Source organism: Rhinoderma darwinii, chromosome 4 (assembly GCF_050947455.1).
Source record: "Rhinoderma darwinii isolate aRhiDar2 chromosome 4, aRhiDar2.hap1, whole genome shotgun sequence".
NCBI lineage: Eukaryota > Metazoa > Chordata > Amphibia > Anura > Rhinodermatidae > Rhinoderma > Rhinoderma darwinii.
The window spans coordinates 316393933-316417135 of NC_134690.1; the positions used below are offsets into that span (position 1 = coordinate 316393933).

At 43.6% G+C, this 23203-nt stretch overlaps 1 protein-coding gene across 2 annotated transcripts in view; it reads right to left on the minus strand.

Annotated features, from left to right (window-relative positions):
• Positions 1 to 17242, minus strand: part of MRPS5 (mitochondrial ribosomal protein S5) — a 225374-nt gene extending 208132 nt beyond the window's left edge. Inside the window, exons 1-2 of one of the 2 annotated variants that reach the window (XM_075864417.1) lie at positions 17137 to 17200; positions 12925 to 13130 (exon numbers count right to left, since the gene is read on the minus strand). In XM_075864417.1, the coding sequence (XP_075720532.1) occupies positions 12925 to 12967 (43 nt within the window). In that variant the 5' untranslated portion in view covers positions 12968 to 13130; positions 17137 to 17200. Of the gene's footprint in view, positions 1 to 12924; positions 13131 to 17136 lie in introns of both variants that reach the window. The other variant, XM_075864416.1, reaches the window with a different exon arrangement.
• Positions 17243 to 23203: the final 5961 nt, after the last annotated feature.

Sequence of the window (23203 nt, forward strand, 5' to 3'; positions counted from 1 at the left end):
TCTCACTCGAAATACAAACATATTTTCGAGGACAATTTAAACGAATATTGTAAGGCCAATGTTGATTCAGTATCGGACCCATGCATTCTATGGAATGCATATAAAGCTTTCATAAAGGGGAACGTTTATCAAGTTAGGTCATAGAGACAAGAAAATAAGGAATGAACAGATATCCATTTTCTTGTTGATATCAAACGATTGGAGGTACTTAATAAAGCTCCGCAAACACAGGCACAAATAGATCAACTTTCGGATCTTAGACAACAACTTCGAAAAAGACGAAAGCCAAATACTATTCTCAGAATGATAAAGCTAGCAAACTCTTAGCTTCCCGTCTAAAAGTGCAGCATACTAGAAATAGAATTCCATTCCTGGGAAACAAAACAGATACTGGTAAATTATATAGCCCTAAGGATATTGCTAATAGATTTAAAGACTATTATAGCATGCTCTATGATTTACACTCAGACCCCTTTTCTCTCCCAATAATAGAATCAGATATTCAACGATTCTTGTCCAAATTAAACCTTTGAAAATTGACTCCGGACCAATTAGAGTAGTTGAACTCTCCAATAACATCTGCTGAAATCTCCAGGGTTATTACTTCTCTTCCTTTCCATAAATCCCCTGGCCCAGATGGCCTTTCAAATGATTATTACAAAACATTTCATTCCATTCTCATTCCCTACTTTCAGGGGTTTTTTGATAAGGCCATGAAATTAAGTTCCTTCCCGAAGGAAAATCAAGCGTCTTTAATAGTAACCTTGCCTAAACCAGGGAAAACCCCTGATGTTCCACAAAATTTTAGACCTATATCACTGCTTATCTCGGACCTACAAATATATGCCAAGTTATTAGCGGTTCGTTTGGCTCCTCGGATACCGGATCTGGTTGAACCTGATCAGGTTGGATTTGTTAAACAAAGACAAGCTTCGGACAACACTAGACGTATACTAAACATCTTACATTATTTGGAGTTTAGCTGGTCGTATGCGCTCTCGGTTCTTGAACATATGGGTTTTATGGCGCTATACTCTGCACCCTCAGCCAAGGTTTTTACAAATGGGTCTCTTTCAGAAGAATTCTCCATATCTAATGGCACGAGGCAAGGGTGCCCATTGTCTCCTCTAATATTTGTTCTCTCGATAGAACCGTTGGCACAAGCATTACGGGAAGCTCCTTTTGTTAAAGGGGTACAATCTCATATGTGGACGATATTATGCGCACACTTTCTGATCCAGAGAAGTCTCTTGATGCAGCTGTAGAAATTATTACGAAGTTTGGGTTAAGGATGTCACGATACCAGAATTTGGACTTCGATACCGATACTTCGTGTAGTATTGTGATTTCGATACGAATTTCGATACTTTGCCAACAGTAGTAAAAAAAAAAATTCTTCCGTTTTCTGATGTGAGGCGTGTGATGAATTTTGAACGCGCCTCACATTAATAGTAATTAATCCCATCATGTTTCTCAGTCATAATGGGTTAATGTGCGAGGTACATGATGGGGTTAATTACTATTAATGTGAGGAACATGGAGGGTAAATTCATCATCGCACCTCGTGCCCCACAATAAGTGATAGAAAGCAGTTTTTATTTTATTTTTTTACAGCGTACACATCATAAATGATGCAAAAAAATTCTTGTGCGCGCCACTACTGAATGTGTGAATATTTTATGTATTGAGACTTATTTTAATGTTTATTGTAAAAAAGGTGAATGTGTATTTTTTTTTAAATTTAACAATACTTTGTTTTTACTTTATTTTTAAACTTTAATGTACTGACATATATCAGATATGTGCCAGTACATTAGCCTGTGGACAGATAGCACACAGGCAGTTGTTAGGACATACTTGGGTATGTCCTAACAACATGAAATATGGTAAGACAGCCCTGGGGTCCGTCAATAGACCCTGGGCTGTATGCCCATATATGGTATGGCCCTCGATCGCGTCACAGGAATTCCCTGTGACGCGATCCAGGGGCATCCCCCCCTTCTCATTTTCTCCTGAATGCTGCAGTCAGCTGTGATCGCAGCATTCAGGGGAATAACGGCGGAGATGAGAGGTTTCTCTGATCTCCGCCGTTATAGAGCAGGGCTGCGGCTGTGTAATACAGCCATTGCGCCGCTCCTGATGGGAAGTGCGCGCGCGGTCAGCATAAGGAGGTGCTGCCGGCGCTGCACTAATGAGCGGCAGTTCAGGCACTGGAGACAGAACATGGGGGTGTTTTGCAGTGCGCCCGCCATGTTCTGTCTTCAGTGCCGCAGATCATTAGTGCAGCGCCGGCCGAATCACATCATCCTGACCCCGCGAACTTATCATGACTCAGGAGCGGGGCTGTGGCTGAATTACACAGCCGCAGCCGCGCTCCCATACATTCATGTATTACTATACTGAGCTGTGCGGCTGCGCAGCTCAGTATCAAAATACAGGAAATAGCAGTATCGAACCGTTTAGGGATGCACAGTATCGAAACAGTATCGAAGTTTCGATGCACCGTGCATCCCTAGTTTGGGTCTATTTCGTATTATAAATTGAATACTTCAAAGTCACAGGTACTCCCTATGAACCTTCTTCAACATTCTCTTTTTTTCTTGAAAAGAAAGTTCTATTTTGATTGGCAAACAGAATGTATTAATTACCTAGGGGTTGTCTTGATTTCATCCCATAAACATCTTTATAAACGCAAATATGTACCAATGTTAAATGATATTCAATTAGAGACACAGAGGATTACTAAATTTGAGATTTCATGGATAGGACAGATAGCATCTTTAAAAATGCTCCCTAAGCTTTTGTACTTATTTCGTACCCTTCCTATCTTGGTTCCTAGGTAATTTTTTACCTCCATACAAAGAATAACATCAAAATGTATTTAAGCTGGGCGTAAACCTAGGACTTCCTACACATTGCTAACCAAAGATAGGAAAGCAGGGGGAGTTGGGGTGCCCGACATATACCATTATTATATGGCTTCCTTAGTGTCTGTTAGTTTCGTGGTGGCGAATGGATACCCATAAACACTGGGTACAGATTGAAAATTATGGGGCACACCCCTCGAATTTAAAAATGTTGTTGTTGGCTTCATGTTGGAGGTTGCCTATTTTTCCATGCGTTTCTCCATTGACTAAAGCTTCGATTCACCTTTGGACGAAATTTCATGACTATTCTCATTCTAACGCCGCTTTAGATATAACCAGTTATCCCACAGAATTATTGGCTATGGCGATTCCCAATTTGAATATAAAACACTGGATTCAAAAACATATTTCTGATATCTGTAAACTTTGGGAGGATTCTCAGAGCATGTCTTTTGAAAAATTATCTGCTGTATTTGCTTTAACGGACGCAGATAGATACAAATATATACAGATCAAACATTTTCTAGCAACTCAAAGACGCAAGAAGTTCTTTTGTAACAGTTCCGTATTTCAATTGTTTTCTAATCAACAAAAAGGCTTAAAACCTATATATAATCTTATTAAGGGTCAGTGCCTCTTTGTTAAATCATAGCCATTCCGGGAATGGGAGAGGGATTTAGGTATTACCTTTGAGAATGAGGCCTGATCCAAAGCTTTTCGATGGGTAAATAAATCGCTAAGCTGTAGCTCGCATTATGAATCTGCAATGAAAACTATATTGAGATGTTATTACACTCCGGACAGCTTGAGTAAAATATATCCGAATTCTTCCTATTTGTGCCGGAGGGGATGCGGTCACAGAGGTACTTTGCGTCATATTTTGTGGCAATGTCCATGTATACAGGGTTATTGGAGGTCGATTTTCATCCTCATATTCGGTCTTATTAATAGTTCCATTGTTTGATCACCTCAATTAGCCTTATTTCTAGATCTTCATGTTATACCTCTGAGATTTAGAGTTCTGATTGTAAAATAACGATAATAGCAAAAATTGTAGTGACCAGGTATTGAAAATCTACATCTATTCCCCCGATTGAAGAGGTAATTTCTGCGATTAACAACACATATTTATATGAAAGGATAATGGCATATAGCTTACATTCTTTCCACTCCTTTTTGGAAATTTGGAACGCATGGAGAAATAATTTAAATTGCACTACCCAATAACACTCATTGATATATGGCTAATATTGAATAGAGGTTGTTAATATAGAGGATAGAGATGTAGTTTTAGCATAGCATATGCATTGATGACATACTCATTCAGATCTTTGTTATATGCTACATAATGAGTTTTGAATAAGACCATGTGGTATATTCGTATGTTTGTCTGAAATTTATGTTTTCTATGCTTTTTTGCTATATTAAAATATTGTATGGCTGAATTTGTACTTTGTATAAGATGTAATTATACTTTTTGTCATACTTCTTTCAATTGAAAAAACTTAAAAAGATTGAACCATAGAAATATCCTGTGAAACATTTAGGAATTGCAACCATTTTTCTATACAGCCTCATTTCAGGGGCTCAAAAGTAATTTGACAAATTAACATTAACATAAATAAAATGTTGTTTTTTTTAATACTTTGTAGAGAATCCTTTGCAGGCAATGACAGCCTGAAGTCTGGAACCCATGGACATCACTAAACGCTGGGTTTCCTCCTTTGTGATGCTTTGCCAGGCCTTTACTGCAGATGTCTTCAGTTGTTGCTTGTTTGTGGGTCTTTCTGCCTAGGTTTTGTCTTAAGCAAGTGAAATGCATGCTCGATCGGTTGAAATCTGGTGATTGACTTGGCCATTGCAGAATATATCCAAGTCTTCTCCATACTTTCTTCCTCTCATCATTCTGGTACCATTTGATCTTCGTTTCATCTGTCCATAGAATGCTGTTCCAGAACTGGGCTGGCTTCTTTAGATCTTGTTTGGATGACGTCTAATCTGGCCATTCTATTTTTGAGGCTGAGTAATGGTTTGCACCTTCTGGTGAACCCCACTGTATTTGCACTCATGAAGTCTTCTCTTTATGGTAAACTTAGATACTGATACACCTACTGCCAGGAGAGTATTCTTCACTTGGGTAGATGTTGTGAAGAGGTTTTTCTTCACCATGGAAAGGATTCTGCGATCATCCACCACTGTTGACTTCCATGAACGGCCAGGCGTTTTGGAGTTCACAAGATCACCAATGCGATTTTTTTTTTTCTCCCAAGAATGTACCAAACTGTTGATTTGGCCGTTTTTCGGGGCGTAAACGGCCGAAAAATCGGAAGCCTCCAAACGTCTGCCCATTGATTTCAATGGGAAAACGGCGCTCTGTTCCCTAGGGCCGTTATTTTGCAAATCGTTTTACAAAACGGCCACAAAAAAAAAGTAGTGCATGTTACTTCTTGAGTTGTTTTTGGAACCATTTTTAATTGACTCTATAGAAAAACAGCTCCAAAAAAGGCCGTAAAAAACGCGAGTTGCTAAAAAAAAAAAAAAACGGCTGAAAATCAGGAGTTTTCCCTTGAAAACAGCTCAGTATTTTCAGACGTTTTTTGCTTAAGCGTGTGAACATACCCTAATGATGATCTATTTCACTTGCATGGAGAGCACCTTTGACCTCATGTTGTGGGTTCACAGCAACAGCTTCCAAATGCCACACCTGGAATCAACTCGACCTTTTACCTGGTTAATTGACGATGGATTAACAAGGGAATAGCCCATGCGTTCCATTAAATAGCTTTTGAGATAATTGTCCAATTACCTTTGGTCCATTGAAAAAGAGGCACCTACATATTAAAGTGCTGTTATTCCTAAAATTAGGATGTGAAGAGTCCGCACTTTAAGCCCATATTGATAATATAACTGTATATTCAATGTTTTGGTAAACAGCTAAAATGCCAAAACTTGTGTCACTGTGCAAATAATTCTGGACCTAACTGTACAGGTTTTCTTCAAATATTAGGTAAAATCGTCTTTTAAGTTCCACACTAAGGCTTACTTTGAAGGGTTTGGCCTTAATTAGAAAAAAAATACGTTTTTTTTTTTTTAAAGAAACCGCGCCACTGTTGTCCGTTGGCGGTGTCTTGTATTGCAGCCCCTTTTAAGTAAATGGAGCTGAGCTACAATGCCAAACACAGCCCAAAGACAAGAGTAAATGGTAATTTCCAGGAGAAAAAAAAAATCTAATCCTGGACATCCCCTTTAAAGCTCGATTCCGATTTGCATTTTTTTTTTTGCAGTAGGTTTTATTAAACCAAACGCTTGTGTGCTCTACACAAGTCAACAACTGTACACAAGTAAACGGACAGCACACCGACACATTAAAGACAATGAGCCAATTCACATGGCCGTTGGTCAGAGAAAATGGCAGAATGCACTTGTTTAGTCCAGTTCTCGCCCATTCAAGTCAATGGATGAGTAAAAAAAAAAAAAAAAAAAAACCTGACAACACACGGATGCCATCTGAGTGCAAGTCAGTTTTTCACAAAGAAAGCTGAAAGTATTGCTAAAGTAGTATTTCACCGACGTGAAAAACGCAGGATCATTGATACAACGCTGACAGAGAAAAAACTGACACCATAGAACGCACTCTGACACAATATTGATTTAACCCCTTTAGGACACAGCCTGTTTTGGCCTTGTGAACACAGATGATTTTTTCAAATCTGACATGTGTCACTTTATGTGGTAATAACTCCGGAATGCTTTTACCTATCCAAGCGATTCTGAGATTGTTTTCTCGTGACATATTGTACTTTATGTTAGTGAAAAAATTTGGTCGATAAATTCAATATTTATTTGTGAAAAACTTCAAATTTTAGCAAACATTTGCAAAAATTAGCATTTTTCTAAATTTAAATTTATTTGCTTGTGAAACAGATAGTAATACCACACAAAATAGTCACTAGTTAACCTTTCCCATATGTTTACTTTATGTTTGCATCATTTTTTTTCACGTACTTTTATTTTTCTAGCACGTTACGAGGCTTAGAACTTTAGTAGCAATTTCTCATATTTCCAATAAAATTTCAAAAGGCTATTTTTTCAGGGACCAGTTCAGTTCTGAAGTGGCTTTGAGGGCCTTATATATTAGAAAGTCCCCATAAATAACCCCATTTTGAAAACTGTACCCCTCAAGGTATTCAAAACCACATTCAGAAAATATTTTAACCCTTTAGGCGTTTCACAGGAATTAATGCAAAGTAGAGGTGAAATTTACAAATCTCATTTTTTTTGCCGAAATTCATTTGTAATAAAAAAAATTCTGTAACACAGAAGGTTTTACCAGAGAAACGCAACTCAATATTTATTGCCCAGATTCTGCAGATTTTAGAAATATCCAATATGTGGCCCTAGTGTCCTAATGGACTGAAACACATGCCTCAGAAGCAAAGGAGCACCTAGTGGATTTTGGGGGCTCCTTTTTTTAGGAATATATTTTAGGCACCATGTCAGGTTTGAGGAGGTCTTGTGGTACCTAAACAGTCGAAACCCCCCCAAAGTGACCGCATTTTGGAAACTACACCCCTCAAGGCATTTTTCTAGGTGTATAGTTAGCATATTGACCCCACAGTTTTTTTGCAGAATTTAGTGGAATTAGTCTGTGAAGATGAAAATCACCTATTTTTCTGTGGAAACATAGAATTTTTTCATTTTTACAAGGAATAAAGGAGAAAAATTTGTAAAGCAATTTCTCCCGATTACGGCAATACCCCATATGTGGTCGTAAACTGATGTTTGGACCCACAGCAGAGCTCAGAAGGGAGGGAGCGCCTTTTGGATTTTGGAGCGCAGATTTTGCTGGATTGGTTTTCAGTGCCATGTCGGGTTTGCAACGCCCCGGAGGGACCAAAACAGTGGAAACTCCCCAAAAGTGACCCTATTTTGGAATCTACACCCCTCAAGGAATTTTTCTAGGGGTATAGTGAGCATTTTGTCCCCTCAGGATCTTTTTTAGAGCTAAGGTGACAAAAAAACAGCGATTTTGGCGCTTTAAATTCTTTATTTATTACAGTGTTCACCGTGCGCAATAAATTACATTACGTACGATTACGCCGATACCATATGTGTATAGTTTTTTTAAGTTTTGCAGCGTTTGCACAATAAAATTAAGTTTCTATAAAATTATTTATTTTCTGAGACACTATTCTGAGCCGTAACTTTTTTATTTTTTCGTCAAAAAAGCTGTGGGAGGTCTTGTTTTTTGCGGGACGGGTTGTAGTTTTTATTGGTACCATTTTGGGGTAAATGCGACTTTTTGATCACTTTTTATTCTAGGGGTGGTGACCAAAAAATAGCGATGCTGACAGTTTTCCGTTTATTTTGTTTGCGGCGTTCACCGTGCGGAAAAATTAACATTATAGTTTCATAGATTGGGTCGTTACAAATGCGGCGATACCAAATATGTGTACTTTTTTTTTTAACGTTTTCATTTTTACACTTTTATAAAACATTTTTATTAACTTTTTACACTTTATATTTTTGTTTATTTACTTTTTACACTTTTTTTTTGACCTGCAGCTCTGATCGCTGCTAGAATACATTATAGTACCTAGGTAGTGTAATGTATTCCAACTGTCAGTGTGACGTCACAGTCACTCTGACAGTTGGTCTACGAGGATCAGCAGAGGCTGATCCTCATAGGCTGACATACATGGCAGACCTGGGGGCCATTGTCTGGCCCCCGGGTGCCATCACAAGCATCAGAAGCCCCCACGATTGCATGGGGGCTGCTGATGCGCTAAAAACCCACTACATGCGGAGATCGCAATCGAGCCCCGCATGTAACGGGTTAATTGCCGAGATCAGCGGCGATGAGCCGCTGATCGGCAACACTGGAGAGTGTCAGCTGTCGGGGACAGCTGATCTCCAAGTTCCCGATGCACACTGTCGCCGACAGTGTGCATCGGGAACGGCACAGTGACTTTCTGTCACTCTGACAGGAAGCCTATCAGGACCAGCCGAAGGTTGGTCCTGATGGGCTTCCGTCCATGGCAGACACGGGGGTTTCGGACGGGGGTCTGCCGATATGTTATAAACCCCTAAAATTCGGCGATTGCACCCGATCGCCGAATTTAAGGGGTTAATGCGCCGAAATCAGCGGCAAAGCACCGCTGGCCGGCAAGAGGGGAGTGTCAGCTGTCGGCGACAGCTGACCTCCCGGTTCCCGGTGCACACTGTCGCCGAGAGTGTGCACCGGGATTAACTCAGTAACTGTACGTCCTCTTGCGGGAAGTAACCTCCCGCAACGACGGACAGTTACGTCCTGGTGCGGATAGGGGTTAATACGGATATAAAAACGTTTGTTTTTCCCGGATGAAACACTGATGAGTTTTACATCATTCATCTGAATAAGGCTTAAGCCCTCTTTGCATACGACCGAGTGCCACTTGGGAAGTTTTTCACGACAGCCGAGTGGCACCCATTCACCTGAGTGGGTGAATCGGGTCCGTAAAAATGGACCAGACTGATCCGTGGAAAGATAGATTATGTTCTATCCTTCCACGGATCACAGACGGGACTCGGGCGGCACACACTGTTGTGTGCAAGAGCCTTTAGGCTGTGTTCAGACGATCATTGAAACACAGACAAGTTTAACAATGCTCGTCTGAATACAAGCCTTATTACAGTGAACGATGTAAAACTCAGTGTTTTATCAGGGAAAAAACTCACGATTTTACATCAGAATTCAGTCAGTATTGTGTCAGAGTGTGTTCGGTGTGCAGGTTTTTCACGTCCATGTAGCATCAGTGATCAGTTTTTCACTCCAAATTGTGAAGATGAAAAAATTATCACTCCTGATGTAAGGCGCTCCTGCACTTGTGGAATAAATTCAACGGACGTCCCAGTCGAGACAAGATATGAAATTGTAGTAAAAACGTTTAATTTTTAAAAGACATACATGGTAGGACAATATATGTCATAAAATCAGAATAAAAGTTACGTGTTTTGACCCTGAACCAGGGTCTTCCTCGGGCTTGAAAAAAGTGAGAGGGAAAGCATAGATTAAAAATTACTATTTTTTTACTCCAATATGAGATCTTGTTGCGACTGGGACTTCAGTTGAATTTATTCCTCAAGTGCAGGAGCGCCTTTCATCAGGAGTGATCATTTTTTCTTCCTTGCAATTTGGACATCATCCATATCGACTACCGCTGATCTCTCAGCCGTCTGTGTTCACTCAGAGGGCTAGCAGACTGCTTACACACAGAGCACGGAGTCTGCATTGGTTTAATGATCGAGTTGTGCCGACCATCGAGCACAACTCAAAAAGGTGAGTGCAAAATCTCATATAAAGCACATTACTATTGACCACCCTGCAACTACAACAATACCACAGAGGAGCGCTCCGTCTTCTTTTTTTCTTCACATATTATTGCATCAGTTTTTCACGTACGTCCAAAAAAAACTGAATCTGTTCTGGCAGTATTTTCTGCTTTCTTTTCATGATTTGTTAGCAACCCATTAGTGAAAAATTTATTGCATTTGAAGGGCATTTTTTTTTTTTCTGACCTATTGACTTGAATGGACCAAAGAAGTGAATGCGCAATTTTCACTGCACAGACAAAATCAGACATGTGAATTGGCCTATTGACTGTAATGTGTCAGCGTTAAAGAGGCTCTGTGACCAGATTATAAGTGCCCTATCTCCTACATAATCTGATCGGCGCTGGAATGGAGATAACAGCAGTGGTTTTTATTTTGAAAAACGCTCATTTTTGAGCTAGCTTAGATTTATGCTAATGAGTTTTGCAATGGACAACTGGGCGTGTTTTTACTTTTTACCAAGTGGGTGTTGTACAGAGGAGTGTATAACGCTGACCAATCGGTGACTAATCAGTGTCTTACACTTCTCATTGTTCCAGCCCAGCATGATCCACAGCACAGTGTGATTGTGCAGTGAAAGAAGTAAACACTCGCGGTTGTCCATTAGAAAGGCTCATTTGCATAAATATAAAATTGCTCATAACTTAGCCAAAAATTATCGTTTTAAAAAAAAACAAAAAACGTTACTGTTATCTACATTGCAGCGCCGATCACATGCAATAGGAGATAGGGATTTGATAATCTGGTGACAGAGCCTCTTTAAGTCAGTGTGCTGTCCGTGCTACACTCGGACAGCACACTAACAACACTTATCTGAGTAGGCCCTAATTCACTCTGGAATCAGTTTGAGTCTCAAAGAAATAAGATGTGTCATGATCATTTTTTATTTTTTTTTAACAAAAAGCATACTGCAAAAAAATACAAGTGGGAAGGTACTCTAAGTAATAGGCACTGTTCATACTGGTTTTAGTTTTTGTCCGCTACATAATGATAGAATAGTGTAGCATGCATCCAATAAGAAACAGATACCCGACAACCCCATTAAAATGCAATGGGTGTGAAGAAAAATAAAAAAAATCTTAAAAAAGTAACCTATTATGCCAGTGTGAATGCCATGGAAAACTTCTGACAGTATCCACTATAGCGTGACGACCTAGTGACTGGGAATGTTGCTAGGCAGCTACCCAAGCTCATTTGGACACCGACTACCAAAGCAGCTTATCCAACAGGGATAAGAAGCCAGAGGAAACCTGAAAATCACTCGGGTTAATTGATTTAGCCATTACCATTTTATCTCAGGTGTAATATAGTATAAGAAAAGCGGCACTGCTTAAATCTAACCTAACACAAGGCTTTGTATAATTCACCGTCAGCAAAATGTCATTTATTTGTTCCTCTGTATGACACAAATCACCTTTCCCTTGGTATAAGGGGGGATTCACACGAACGTGTATTGGGTCCGTGCGGGCCGCGTGGTTTTCACGCGCCACGCACAGACCAATACAAGTCTATGGGGCAGTACAGACAGTCCGTGCTTTTTGCGCAGCGTTTGTCTGATGCACAAAAAGCGCGACATGTTCAATATCTCCGCGTATTTCGCGCATCACGCACCCATTGAAGTCACAATGGGTGCGTGAAAACCACGTAGGTCGCACGGAAGCACTTCCGTGCGAACTGCCTGTTTCGCGCACCAGCTGTCAAAAAGATGAATGTAAACAGAAAAGCACCACGTGCTTTTCTGTTTACAAACATCCAAACTGAGTGTCTTTGAGATGAGCGAACCCGGACAACCGAACCGAACTTCACCGGGTTCGGCTGAACAAGTTTTGGCCGAACACGGCAAAACAATTTCCGGTACGCGACGTCAGGAGATTGTCACTGTCCAGGGTGCTGAAAGAGTTAAAACTGTTTCAGCACCCTGGACAGTGACTTCCGATCCCGATATACATGAACGTGTAAAAAAAAAAGAAGTTCTGACTTACCGATAACTCCCGGCTTCTTCCTCCAGTCTGACCTCCCGGGATGACAATTCAGTCCAGGTGACAGCTCCAGCCAATCACAGGCCAAGCACAGGCTGCAGCGATCACATGGACTGCGGCGTCATCCAGGGAGGTGGGGCCCGATGTCGAGAGGCGCGTCACCAAGGACGCGTCACCAAGGCAACGGCCGGGAGGGAAGTTCTCGGTAAGTAAGAACTTTTTCTTTTTTTTTTTAACAGGTTTCTCGATATTGTGATCGGCATTCACTGTCGAGGGTGCTGAAAGAGTTAACTGCCGATCAGTTAACTCTTTCAGCACCCTGGACAGTGACTGACGCGGTGTCGCTTTTTGTGCTTGGAAACTGCAAACAAACACTTTTTGCAGACTCATGAATACATAACAGGGATCTTTTCGTAGTATTTACAAGTATTTCTGCCGAAGTGGTGCCTTTATCGACACGTCTGGCTTACAAGGTAAGCGAGATGAACATACAATGAGGTAGCACAAGAACTAAATAGGTAATCAAAGCTCTATCCCCAAGTCCAGCAACTTCACACGTACACAAACAATGACGCGACCTCTAAACATGCCATTAATTCGGAGCACGTGCAAAATGTCCAAACTGTATTTGATGCTTTGCAGCCTACAAAAGGAAGGTTTTATATGTCACATATTCATTGTTATGCTAAATACCATACTATAATTACAGAAACAATTCACGACTCCCAGAAACACTAAAAATAGTCTCATGATGGATTAGCAGGAATTTCACATAGTCTGGCACTTGGCGTCCTCTGTGGGTCCATGGAGGATCTGTGGTGGGTCCACTTGGGCAAGCTGTGTTTTCACCATCAGTGCCGACATTTCAGGACTATACCACCAGTCTGTCACCAACAACACTGAAGCACGTGTGCTGAAAAACACACACAACAGCCATGAACACACCATAGTGTGGAGAGCGGTAAATAAATTTGTACGTCTAAGGCTGGGTTCACACGACCTATTTTCAGGCGTAAACGAGGCGTATTATGCCTCGATTTACGCCTGAAAATAGGGCTACAATACGTCAGCAAACATCTGCCCATTCATTTGAATGGGTTTGCCGACGTACCGTGCAGACGACCTGTCATTTACGAGTCGTCGTTTGACAGCTGTCAAACGACGACGCGTAAATGGACTGCCTCGGCACAGAAGTGCAGGACACTTCTTTGCAACGTAATTTGAGCCGTTCTTCATTGAAGTCAATGAAGAGCAGCTCAAGATTTACGAGCGTCACAGACGCCTCGCATAATGCGAGGAGGAGCTTTTACGTCTGAAACGAAGCAGCGGTTTTCTCCTGAAAACAGTCTGTCTTTTCAGACGTAAAAGCCTCTCATCGTGTGCACATACCCTAATGGTTGCGTGTATTTCATTGTCCGAGCCGTCAATGGTTTCGGATTTGGAGTTATCTGTCACTTGGGCAGTCATGACGATGCTAGATTCTTGAAAATTTACTGGATATTTATTACTACTGTGACGAAACAACTTATATTGACCGCTTGGACTATAAAGCTGTTCCAATATATGAAAATAAAATTACTGATTAAGGGCGTGTTCACATCAGTGTTCAGTTTCCGTTGATAGGTTCCTCCGACGGAAAGGTCTGACAGAACCTATCAACGGAAAGGCCAACGGAAACCATAGCTTCCATTTGCTTTACCATTGATTTTAATGGTAATGCTTTGGTTGCAAAAAGTTTCCGTTTGTCTCTGTTACATAAGATTTCCATTTTTTGACCGGAATCAATAGCGTAGCCGACTGCGCTACTGATTCCGTCAATACAAAGGAATCCTGTCACAACTGTGACAAACGAAAACCTTTAGCAACGTTTCCGTCACCATTGATATCAATGGTGAGGAAAACGGAAGCTTAGGTTTCCATTTGCCTTTCCGCGAGGGGTTAACCCGACGAAACCCCTCAACGAAGAGCAATGGTGATATGAACAGGCCCTTATTGTGGTTTTGCTCTATTGACTTTAATAGGAAAATTGTAGCCAATTGCAGACCCACTCATTTCTATGGGTCACGGACACCTTTCCATAAATTTACGGATTTGTGTCCGTGCCATAGAAATGATCCACAAATTATAGAACATGTCCTATTCTTGTCCGTAATTACGGCACGGACTCCCCATAGAAGTCTATAATCCCACAATAGCAGAAGTGTTGCTACGCGATGCCAGGGGATTACCCAAGATTCATCCCTGTTTTTCTTTGCGAATACGTAACTACGGATGAACTACGGGTGCCCCCCCCCGGATCGCATTTGCGGACAGCGTGCCTTATATATGGATGAGTTGCGGATGACTACGGATCCATATTTGCGGACAGTAAAAACCATTACGATCATGTGAATGAGGCCTAATGCCCCATGCACATGATCGGGCCCGTGATTACGGGCACATCCAGTCGCGGACGGCCAGCCGCATTTGCAGGCCGTGCTCCCACATAAAGTATGTGAGCAGTCTGTAAAAAGCAAAAAAATAGTAAATGTCCTATCTTTTGCGGAGCCTTTCTACGGATGTTTCTTTTAAGGGGTGTTTGAGAGTTTAAAAATATAAAACTAGCAGCAGTAAACGTTAACATTTAAAACAACAGAAACAGTACTCCCTGTTAACCCTTTAGTGACCGCCAATATGCCTTTTCACGGCGGGCACTAAGGTGCCTTATTCTGATGCATTAGTCTTTTTTTGATGCCTTAAAAAAAGCTCGACACAGGAGGAGCGGGTGCAGACAGACGGGTTTCTACTCTAACGGCCAGGATCGGAGTTACCTTATCGAAGTTAACTCGAAGTTTAACCCTTTAGATGCCGCGTTCAACAGCGACTACGGCATCTAAGTCGTTTATAGAGGGAGCTCTTTCTGTCACCCATCGGCGGCCCTTGAATGCAGTAGCAGGCCGCTGATGGGTTGCCATGGCAACCAGGGCCCCAACAAAGTCCCCCAGGCCTGTCATGGCCTGAAAGAAAATAGCTGTCATTAGGGCCCAAACTAGTCTGGTTACTAATGAGTTAAAGGTATTTTCCCTCCAGAACAACTTATCACCTATTCTGTGGATAGGTTATAAGTGTTTGATCGCCGCAAACCCTACCAATGAAGATAACGGCGATCGCAAATCCCATTTTGAACAGGGGTCCTGCATGCTCGCTACCGCTCCATTCATTCTCTATGGGACTGACTGAGATAGGCGAGCGCTGTACTCCGCTCTCTCTTTCAGGGCTTGTCCACACGTAACGGAATTGCTGCAGAAAATTTTGTTTAAAGTAGAAGACATTCCGCTGTGGAAAAAACGCACCGTTTCCTGCAGGAATTGACATGCTGCGGTACGAAAAATTCACACGGCAGGTCAATTTTTGGTTGGAATTTTTACGCAGCGCATGGATGAGATTTGTTAAATGTCACCCACTTTGCTGCTACTGTATTCTGCTGTGCATTTTCCGCTCGCAATTTGAAACAGAAAACACGCAATTCCGCTAACTGCGAACAAGTTCTTAGGCTGGATTCACACGAGCACATTACGTCCGTAATTGACGGACGTATTTCGGCCGCAAGTCCCGGACCGAACACAGTGCCGGACCGAACACAGGAGCCGGGCTCCTAGCATCATAGTTATGTACGATGCTAGGAGTCCCTGCCTCGCTGCCGGACAACCGTCCCGTACTGAAAACATGATTACAGTACGGGACAGTAGTTCAACGGAGAGGCAGGGACTCCTAGCATTGTACATAAGTATGATGCTAGGAGCCCGGCTCCCTGCAGTGTGTTCGGTCCGGGACTTGCGGCCAAAATATGTCCGGCAATTACGGACGTAATGTGCTCGTGTGAATCCAGCCTTCGACTGTTCCATAAAGAATGAATGGAGCAGCTTCAGGCATGCGTGACTGCAGCTCCAAGAACCCCGACAATCAAACACTTATTACCCATCCTGCGGATAGGTGATAAGTTCTTATGGTGGGACAATTCCTTTAATGGCTCAGGCCCCATGCACATAAAACCGCACGTAATTACAGGCCCAGGATTGACACCCCCACCCCACTAGCATGGTTATTCAGTATTTGTGGGGGACCAGCAGAGGATGTGCATCCCTCCACAGGCATTCACAGCATTGACACCCCCTCCTACAGCACTGGAGCATGGTTATCGAGTATTTGTGGGGTGCCAGCAGGAGGATGTGCGTACCTCCACAAGCACTCCCAGCATTGACACCCTCTACCCCAGCACAGGAGCATGGTTATCGAGTATTTGTGGGGTGCCAGTAGGAGGATGTGCGTCCCTCCACAGGCACTCCCAGCATTGACACCCCCTCCCACAGCACAGGAGCATTGTTTGAGTATTTGTGGGGTGCCAGCAGGAGGATGTGTGTACCTCCACAAGCACTCCCAGCATTGACACCCTCTACCCCAGCACAGGAGCATGGTTATCGAGTATTTGTGGGGTGCCAGCAGGAGGATGTGTGTACCCCCACAGGCACTCCCAGCATTGACACCCTCTACCCCAGCACAGGAGCATGGTTATCGAGTAATTGTGGGGTGCCAGCAGGAGGATGTGTGTACCCCCACGGGCACTCCCAGCATTGACACCCTCTACCCCAGCACAGGAGCATGGTTATCGAGTATTTGTGGGGGACCAGCAGGAGAACGTGTACCTTTGTGCAGAATGTTTCTCTGCAAAAAAGATAAAACGCTTTAAACGTAACACTTTGATAAATGTCCTCACGATAGACAAATCGTACCAGGTCTTTAGAAGTTTCATACCTTCACTTCCTACTATATCATGGATCACATTATTTTTTTTTTTATATATATATATAAACAATGCTCCCAGATAAAAAGCCCTACATAGTTCACGTCGGAGACCAGTAATCGTAAAGTGACATTCTCACCTCTATACACAGAGCGGAGGACACCACTGCACCATCTAAACGCCGCCATCTCCGTACAGGGGTGCAGGCATCGCTGCCTTTTTAATCATCTTATATAAGACTTTAATTTTCTTTAAAATAAATAGTTATTCAAACAAACAAATCCTAATAAATAGATCTAAATTAATCTAAGAAAACAAACGAACGTAAAAAAAGAGCATAGTATCGATAGATAGCAATTTACTTTCAGGCAATTTGGAGGACAGCTTTCTGCGGGGTCCTCTACGTTTGGACCCTCTCATCTTGACAGCGCGCTTCAAGCATGGAGCTAGTGTTATGCGGTACAGAGACCACGTGATCTAAACCGGAAGCACAATCCTCTACTAGAAAACGCCATATTTGAAAAGGGTATATTCTTCTGATACTATATTGAAAACGAAAGATCATTGTACGTGACGCCGGAGATTCTCTGTTCCTTTTTTTTAATCGTAGAAACCAGCGTGGTTACAATCTCTATATCCCTATACGTCTGCTTCTGTGTATATCTTTTTTTTTTTCTCATACCTCCCGATTTTCAACTATTGCAAAGTGGGACATCTTCACACTCCTCTCTGCCCAAACCCCGCCCATATGCACCAGTTCAGCCCACACAGCATAATACCCTTAGTGTATGTTCACACGAGGGCGTCCGTAACGGCTGAAATTACGGGGATGTTTCAGCCTGAAAACATCCCCGTAATTTCAGCCGTACCGGCATGTGCAGGCGCTTGAACGCCGCGTCCATTACGGCCGTAATTAGCGCTGCTATTCATTGGAGTCAAGGAATAACGGCTCCAATTACGGCCAAAGAAGTGACAGGTCACTTCTTTGACGCGGGCGTCTATTTACGCGCCGTCTTTTGACAGCGGCGCGTAAATTACGCCTCGTGTGAACAGACAAACGTCTGCCCATTGCTTTCAATGGGCAGATGTTTGTCAACGCTATTGAGGCGCTATTTTCAGACGTAATTCGGGGCAAAAACGCCCGAATTACGTCCGTAAATAGGCCGTGTGAACATACCCTTAGGGTATATGCACACACACTAATTACGTCCGTAATTGACGGACGTATTTCGGCCGCAAGTACCGGACCGAACACAGTGCAGGGAGCCGGGCTCCTAGCATCATACTTATGTACGATGCTAGGAGTCCCTGCCTCGCTGCAGGACAACTGTCCCGTACTGAAAACATGATTACAGTACGGGACAGTTGTCCTGCAGCGAGGCAGGGACTCCTAGCGTTGTACATAAGTATGATGCTAGGAGCCCGGCGCCCTGCACTGTGTTCGGTCCGGTACTTGCGGTCGAAATACGTCCGTCAATTACGGACGTAATTAGTGTGTGTGCACATACCCTTAGCCCTCATGCACACTTCCATCACCGTTTTAGCGGCCGTTTTTGATGGATCCGTGTGTCCGTTTTTGTTTCCGTGTGCACTCCGTTTCCGTTCCGTGTTTCCGTTTAAAAAACGGATGTGAACTTCACTTGAACCTGTCACATGTCCCAGGAAACACCCATAGAGGGGTTACAAGAAGTTTTTGGTGCTGTTTTCTTAGCTTTCAGAGCATAGAGAACAGTTTGAAATTACTCTGCTTGGCTTACTTTGGATTTAAGGGCAGATACACACGAACGTTGCGTTTTTGCGCGCGCAAACAACGCTGCGTTTTGCGCGCGCAAAAACCATTTGACAGCTGCGTGTGTCATCCGTGTCTGATGCGCGGCTGCGTGATTTTCGCGCAACCGCCATCATAGAGATGAGGCTAGTCGACGGCCGTCACTGTCCAAGGTGCTGAAAGAGCTAACTCTTTCAGCACCCTCGACAGTGAATGCCGAACACAATATCGCAAAACCTGTAGAAAAAAAAGAAAAAGTTCGTACTTACCGAGAACTTCCCGGCCGTTGCCTTGGTGACGCGTCCTTGGTGACGCGCCTCTCTTGACATCGTGCCCCACCTCCCTGGATGACGCGCCAGTCCATGTGACCGTTGCAGCCTGTGCTTGGCCTGTGATTGGCTGGAGCTGTCACTTGGACTTAATTGTCATCCCGGGAGGTCAGACTGGAGGAAGAAGCCGGGAGTTAGCGGTAAGTCAGAACTTCGTTTTTTTTTCTACAGGTTCATGTATATTGGGATCGGAAGTCACGGTCCATGGTGCTGAAACAGTTTAACTCTTTCAGCACCATGGACAGTGACTATCTCCTGACGTCGCGTACCGATAATTTTTTTGCCGGGTTCGGCCACAACGAGTTCGGCCGAACCCGGTGAACTTCGGTTCGCTTGTCCGGCTTCGCTCATCGCAAAGACACTCCGTTTGGATGTTCGGAAACAGAAAAGCACGTGGTGCTTTTCTGTTTTCATTCATCCTTTTCACTGCTGTTGCGCGAATCACGCTCGTCCCACGGAAGTGCTTCCGTGTGGTGCGCGTGATTTTCACGCACCCATTGACTTCAATGGGTGCGTGATGCGCGAAATACGCAGAGTTATTGACCCTGTCGCGCTTTTTGCGCAGCAGACAAACGCTGCGCAAAAAGCACGGACTGTCTGTACTGCCCCATAGACTTGTATTGGTCCATGCGTGCCGCGTGAAAACCACGCGGCCCGCACGGACCGAATACACGCTCGTGTGAATCCCCCCTAAGGGTCGTAATTACGACCCGAAGTAGCGGGCCCATAGACTTCTGTTAGCCACGTGTACCTTCCCGTTTTCTCACGGGAAGGTGCCCGAGCCGTTAAAAAGCTAGAACATGTTCTATTTTTTATCTTACTTTATAATGGGAGCACGGCTCGGAAAAACGACCGGCTGCCCGTGCCCGGCCATGCTCATCTCCTGAAATACTCTGTGCTGCCTTAAACTCTGTGGACAGGTCAGGATCCTGTTTCTTTTAAATGCTGCTGGGGAACCCGCTTGATCCACTATATAAGGCTGCGCTACAGTGCAGCATTTAAAAGAAACTGGATCCTGACCTGTCCACAGAGTTTAATGCAGCACAGAGTATTTCAGGAGAGGAGCGTGTGATTGGCTGCAGATGCCACGGCAGCCTGTGATTGGCTGCAGAGGCGGTCACGTGACGTGCGTGACCGCCACTACAGCCTGTGATTGGCTGCAGCGAGCGGTGACATGGATGAAACGTCATCGCTGGAGGCCGGACAGGAGGAATGTAAGTATGAACGTATTTATATTTTTTTTTTATTACATTAAAATTTTATTTTCCGCGCGTCGAGCATGGTACTGTCAAGGTTGCTGAAAGAGTTAGTGCAGCCCATTAACTCTATCAGCACCCTGGACAGTACCATGCTTGGCGCACGGAAATTACAGGTTCGGTCAGAACTAGTTCTGTCCGAATCGAACTTTTTCGTGAAATTCGGCGAACTAGCCGAACCGAACTTTTCATAAGTTCGCTCATCTCTACTAGAAATAATACAGAATACAACTGTGCAAGGTCTACGCTACCCTCTGACACACTTGAAACTGCACAAAGTCTATACCGGTCATAATTTTGGGATTGCAAAGCACATGTTATAAGACAGCAGGTCAATGCGAAAATAACATTACTGTGGGTGTGTAAAGTTTACCTACTGAGAATTACATACAATGGAACAAAAGAAAAGCATGCTCAGAAAACAAGCAGTGCAATGTGTGCATTTACTTACTTATTTTGTGACGCTGGGCACTAGTTCCCTTCTGCCATCTGCGTGTCAAAAGCTCCTTGGCAAGCTCCTCCCACGCAGCGTCCTTTTTATAACGGTCGTGGTAGCATTCTGTGTGCGTATCCCACAGTTCTGGGTGATCCTGCACCAATGCTATCATTCTTTCCACATCCATCTTCAGAACTGACTGGCTACTGTAGACTGTGAGTCTGTGAACTTTGTCCCGACCAGCCGTTGCTATGGCAACGGATCAGTCAAAAACGGACAGCACACGGAAGCCTTCAGTGTGCCATCCGTTTTTTTCACTGACCCATTGACTTCTATGGGCCACACGGTCACTGAATCACTGAGCAAAGTAGGACATGCTCTACTTTGCACGGAACGGAACAACGGATCCGTTTAAATAACGGAAGTGTGCATGGGGCCATTGCAATGAATGGGTTCAGGGTGCTATCAGTGACAAAAACGGATAGCACCCTGAAGGAAAAAACTGAAGTGTGCATGAGGCCTCAGGCTGGGTTCACACGACCACATTAACGTCCGTAATGGACGGACGTATTTCGGCCGGAAGTCCCGGACCAAACTCAATGCAGGGAGCCGGACTCCTAGCATCATAGTTATGTACGACGCTAGGAGTCCTCTCTGCAGGACAACTGTCCCGTACTGTAATCATGTTTTCAGTACGGGACGGTAGTTCCACGGAGAGGCAGGGACTCCTAGCATCGTACATAACTATGATGCTAGGAGTCCGGCTCCCTGCACTGTGTTCTGTCCGGTACTTGTGGCCGAAATACGTCCGTCAATTACGGACGTAATTAGTGTGTGTGCACATACCCTTAGGGTATGTTCACACGCACTAATTACGGACGTAATTCGGGCGTTTTTGCCCCGAATTACGTCCGAAAATAGCGCCTCAATAGCGTTGACAAACATCTGCCCATTGAAAGCAATGGGCAGACACTTGTTCACACGAGGCGTATATTTACACGCCACTGTCAAATGACGGCGCTTAAATAGACGCCCGCGTCAAAGAAGTGACCTGTCACTTCTTGGGGCGTAATTGGAGCCGTTATTCATTGACTATAATGAATAGCAACGCCAATTACGTCCGTAATGGACGCGGCGTTCAAGCACCTGCACATGCCGTTACTGCTGAAATTACGGGGATGTTTTCAGGCGGAAACATCCCCGTAATTTCAGCCGTTATGGACGCTGTCGTGTGAACATACCCTAAGGCTGGGTTCACACGACCTATTTTCAGACGTAAACGAGGCGTATTATGCCTCGTTTTACGTCTGAAAATAAGACTACAATACGTCGGCAAACATCTGCCCATTCATTTGAATGGGTTTGTACTGTGCAGACGACCTGTCATTTACGCGTCGTCGTTTGACAGCTGTGGGGCTGGGTTCACACGACCTATTTTCAGACGTAAACGAGGCGTATTATGCCTCGTTTTACGTCTGAAAATAGGGCTACAATACGTCGGCAAACATCTGCCCATTCATTTGAATGGGTTTGCCGACGTACTGTGCAGACACCCTGTAATTTACGTGTCGTCGTTTGACAGCTGTCAAACGACGACGCGTAAATGGACTGCCTCGGCAAAGAAGTGCAGGACACTTCTTTGCCACGTAATTTGAGCTGTTCTTCATTGAACTCAATGAAGCACAGCTCAAGATTTACGAGCATCTCAGACGCCTCGCAAAATACGAGGAGGAGCATTTACGTGTGAAATGAGGCAGCTGTTAACAGTCTGTCTTTTCACACGTAAATGCCTCTCATCGTGTGAACATACCCTCAAACGACGACGCGTAAAAATACAGCCTCGTCAAAAGAAGTGCAGGACACTTCTTTCAGACGTAATTTGAGCCGTTCTTCATTGAACTCAATGAAGCACAGCTCAAAATTTACAGTTGTCAGAGAAGCCTCGTATAATACGAGGAGCAGCATTTACGTCTCAAACGAGGCAGCTGTTTTCTCCTGAAAACAATCTGTCATTTCAGACGTAAAAGCCTGCTACCGTGTGCACATACCCTTATGGGTATGTGCACATGTAGTGACCAAAAACGTCTGAAAATATGGAGCTGTTTTCAAGGGAAAACAGCCCCTGATTTTCAGACGTTTTTTGAGCAACTCGCGGTTTTCGCAGCGTTTTTTACGTCCGTTTTTGGAGCTGTTTTCATTGGAGTCTATGAGAAAACGGCTCCAAAAACATCCAAAGAAGTGTCCTGCACTTCTTTGACGAGGCAGTCATTTTACGCGTCGTCGTTTGACAGCTGTCAAACGACGACACGTAAATTACAGGTCGACGGCACAGTACGTCGGCAAACCCATTCAAATGAATGGGCAGATGTTTGCCGACGTATTGGAGCCTTATTTTCAGGCGTAAATTGAGGCATAAT